This window comes from Microtus ochrogaster, unplaced genomic scaffold (genome assembly GCF_000317375.1).
Source record: "Microtus ochrogaster isolate Prairie Vole_2 unplaced genomic scaffold, MicOch1.0 UNK2474, whole genome shotgun sequence".
Taxonomy (NCBI): domain Eukaryota; kingdom Metazoa; phylum Chordata; class Mammalia; order Rodentia; family Cricetidae; genus Microtus; species Microtus ochrogaster.
Window position 1 is genome coordinate 1 of NW_004951572.1, and position 3418 is coordinate 3418.

The 3418-nt window shown below is 53.7% G+C and overlaps 1 protein-coding gene across 1 annotated transcript; it reads left to right on the forward strand.

The window, feature by feature from the left end:
• Window positions 1–7: 7 nt before the first annotated feature.
• On the forward strand, window positions 8–2199 carry LOC101995069 (uncharacterized protein CXorf49 homolog; the record flags this gene model as incomplete). The annotated part of the gene is made up of 4 exons (XM_026778550.1): window positions 8–619; window positions 1160–1310; window positions 1815–1900; window positions 2154–2199. Coding segments are annotated over 4 exons (895 nt in total), but the record flags the coding sequence as incomplete, so codon positions are not given.
• Between the last annotated feature and the right edge of the window lie 1219 nt (window positions 2200–3418).

A 3418-nucleotide genomic window follows, 5' to 3' on the forward strand; every position in this document is an offset into this window, starting at 1 on the left:
AGGAGGCCAAGGCAAGTCCAGTGGCCTCACTGAGCTGGAAGACACAGGCAGACACACGACTGTCCATGGCAGGGAAAGTTTCGTCCATGTGCCCCCCTCTGTACTGTCCAGTGCTACCTGGACACTCAGCTCAAGCATGGAGAAGCAGGCTTCAGGAGAGCTGGAAGGCTCCCTGTCTAAGAAAAAGCAAAGTGTGGTCTGGGGCAAAGAAGGGAGCAGACACAGCATCCCAGGAACTGCTGCTTCCTCTGCTACTGCCATCTCTGCTGTGGTCCCTGCCCCTGCTGCCATTGCTTCAGGTGCCATTCCCAAGAGTCCTAGAAAGAAGGCAGCAGAGGAGAAACCTATTCAGTGGGATGCCTCAAGAGGACCCCTGGGAAGAACATTCCCTCCATGGGGACAGAGACTCAAGTCAGCTCATGTGGAACCAGCCACGTTCCCCCCAATCTCCGGGGTTGCCCTGCTAGGGAAGGGCAGTAAATGCTCACTGCCTTCGGGGCCCAAAGAGTGCAAGCCCTTCTGCACTGGGAAGAAATCCCTGGCAAAGAAGACAAAGGAATCCCAGCCAGGAGCCAAAGAAGATGATGAATCCACCAGAGATTCTGGCCTGCAGGCACAAGTGAGTAGAGCACCCTCTGTCTCCTCTCACCCCACCTTTTCCCTCCCCAGCACAGACCGTTGCCCTGCTCCCTCTGCCACTATCTTGGCCTGGGGGTGGTCAGTGGACACTCGCCCTGATTAGGATGTCCTGTGTGGGGTCCTGGTCATAAGGAAGGGTGGATATGAGGGAGCCTCAGTTAGGTGTTGGCTACTGTTCCCTCCCTGTGCATCTCCTCTCTCTAGCCAGGCAGGGTGGGAAGCGGGCCTGGCTACAGTCTGGGTGATTTGGATCCAGAGAGCCCTTCCAGTGTGGGCTGCACAGCTTGGCTGTAGTCAGACCCAAGGGCCTCCTGATCCTCCCTCCTGGCTCTTCCCCAAGGAAGCCAGGCCAGGATCTGAGCCTTTTCAGTGCTTGGGGGCTCCATTCCTGCCTCTTGCCCTGAGGCTGAAGGAGGAAGAGAAGGTGCGGATGGGATGAGCCTCACAAGCCTCCATTTTTTTTCCCACTTGCCCCTCAGCCCCTCCATGACATGTACTCACTGAGAAATTTTTGTGCCAGCTTCCAACACACAGGGCAGAGCAACCCTGCATGTTCATGCATCGTGGAGAAATGAGCAGTGGAGACCCCAACCTTCGAGCACCCCAAGTTCCAGGAAGCTCTCAGGTCTTGAGGCAGAGAAGTGCCCGTCTCAGAGCTCCTGCCTCTGCTGGTGAGTCTTTGGGGTTTGAGAGCAGCAGGTGAGGGGGAATATCAAGGCTCTCCTCCTTTGGGAGATTGTAGCCTTGGGCTTTCCTGTCTAGGTGGACAGGGGGTGACAGGAGACTGGGTGTGGGTGGGTCTGGCCTCAGGCCTCACTGAGAAAAGAGTAGGACTATAGGGTTCAGGGCGTTAAAGCATATGACAACACCAAATCCCAGAGGTGGGCTTTTAGCACACAAGAGTTTTTGCTGGTAAACCCTGCTAAGGCATTCGGCTTGTCCCACATTCTGTACTTCACTAGCAGTCCTAATAGGGGTACACAGAGCCTCGGGGTTGCCTAGGAGCTAGAAGAAATAGAAAGGCTTAAAGCTTGGTGCAAGTGATGTCCCAACATACACACGTGGGGACCAGCAGAGGGTGATGTTGTCTCATTTCAGATTTCACCAGTTCCTTCCCACATGGACGCCAAGCCTTGAAGCTGCATAATACATTTATATTCTTTTTTTAGTTTCAGCTGAAGAGGATCCAACTGTGGATCCTTTACTACCTGTTGGAGAGAGTCAGCCAGAATCAGTACAAGGCACACCAGGATGTCCGCAGGTAAGGTTCTCACAAAACTAAATGCCAGCCCCAGATAGCCCTGAGCTGACAGTTCACATTCTGTGCCAACACCTGTCCCACATTCCACAGAAAGAGGACACCTCCTTCATGTTTGAGGTTCTTTGCCATTCTCCTCACAGGACTGTGACCAGTGAGAGGTGTAAACACTAAAAAGACGTCTGAATGGAGCAGACAGAAGGCCAGGACATTGAATGCTAATTTTTCTCTCTTTTTCTCCCATCTGCTGGGCTAGTGCCTGATGTTACAGAAGGAAATAGAGGAACTCAAGGAACAACTAGGTATGACCGAGCCAGGGCAGGGAAGCAATGGGGAGAGGGCCCGAGGGAGAACTCAGTGTTTGGGTGCAGGTGATTGGGGTGGGCTGAGGGGCGGTTCTCTGGTGGGAGGTGACCTCAAGCAGGCCAGACTGGGGGCCTCTGTGCATTGACTGCAGGGACTTGCACCCAGAGCCAGTGCTCTCCCGTGTGCGGTGCAGATGAGTCCCCCCAGCTTCCCTTCTCTCTGGGCATTTAGACAGTCCCGCTGTAGTTTCCCTTGAGGTCCTGGCGGGTGTGGCTTGTGAAGTGTTTGTTGTCACATGTTTGCTTGTTTCACAAGTAGGGCTGGCAGTGCTGTGGCCCAGCGTTTGAGGACTGCCTGTCCTTGCTGTTCTCCTGTAGAAAGACGCTCCCATGTAGAGCTCGGTGATGGGTGGGGGAGTCTGTCCCCAGGCTCCTTGCATGGTGGCTGGAGGGCAGTGAGGTGGCTGGCTGGAAGTTCCTGGGGCACAGAGAAGGGGTCAGGCGGGTCCGTTCCTGTGTGTCTGGGTCTGGAATACCCATTTGAACCTGTGTTTCAGCCTTCATGCAGGCCCTCAATGAAAAGTTCGAGGCTCTTTGAAGGGAGTGTTCTGCTGTGCACAGGCTCTTTGAAGTGAGTGTTCTGCCTCCCACTGCCCTTCCCACATTCCTGGCTGCTCAGGAAGCCAGGGCTGGCCTGACTGTGCTCTGCCTCACAGGTTGAACCCAGCGCCCCTGCAGAAGAGGCCAGGCTACTACCCGTGGATCCTGCTCCCTTCCAGTCACTCTGCAGCAGTGGATCTCAGACTTCCTCCTGCCGCGACCCTTTAATGCATGCAGTTCCTCATGTTGTGGTACCCCAGCTGTACAAATTATTTCGTGGCCACTTCATACCTGTAAATTGGTTACTGCTATGAATTTTAAATGAATTTTAATGTCAGTATCCCACAAGTTGAGGACCTCTGCTCTCCAGCCAGAGCAGACTTTGTGCCCCCGCTTTTGTCCCCGCCTATCCTCGGTGACAGCTGTTGCACATTAAGTCATTTTGTCCTATGTTCTCTTTTGGTGGGGGATGAGGTACAGCAGCGGGGTGGAAACTGTTCCTTCCCACCCCTCTAAGAATACCAGTCCTCATTTACACTCCACTCTATCTCCCCTAATACAGTTCTCATGCATGAGGTTTTCAAAACTGAAATAAAGAATTTTGTGGATAAAAAGA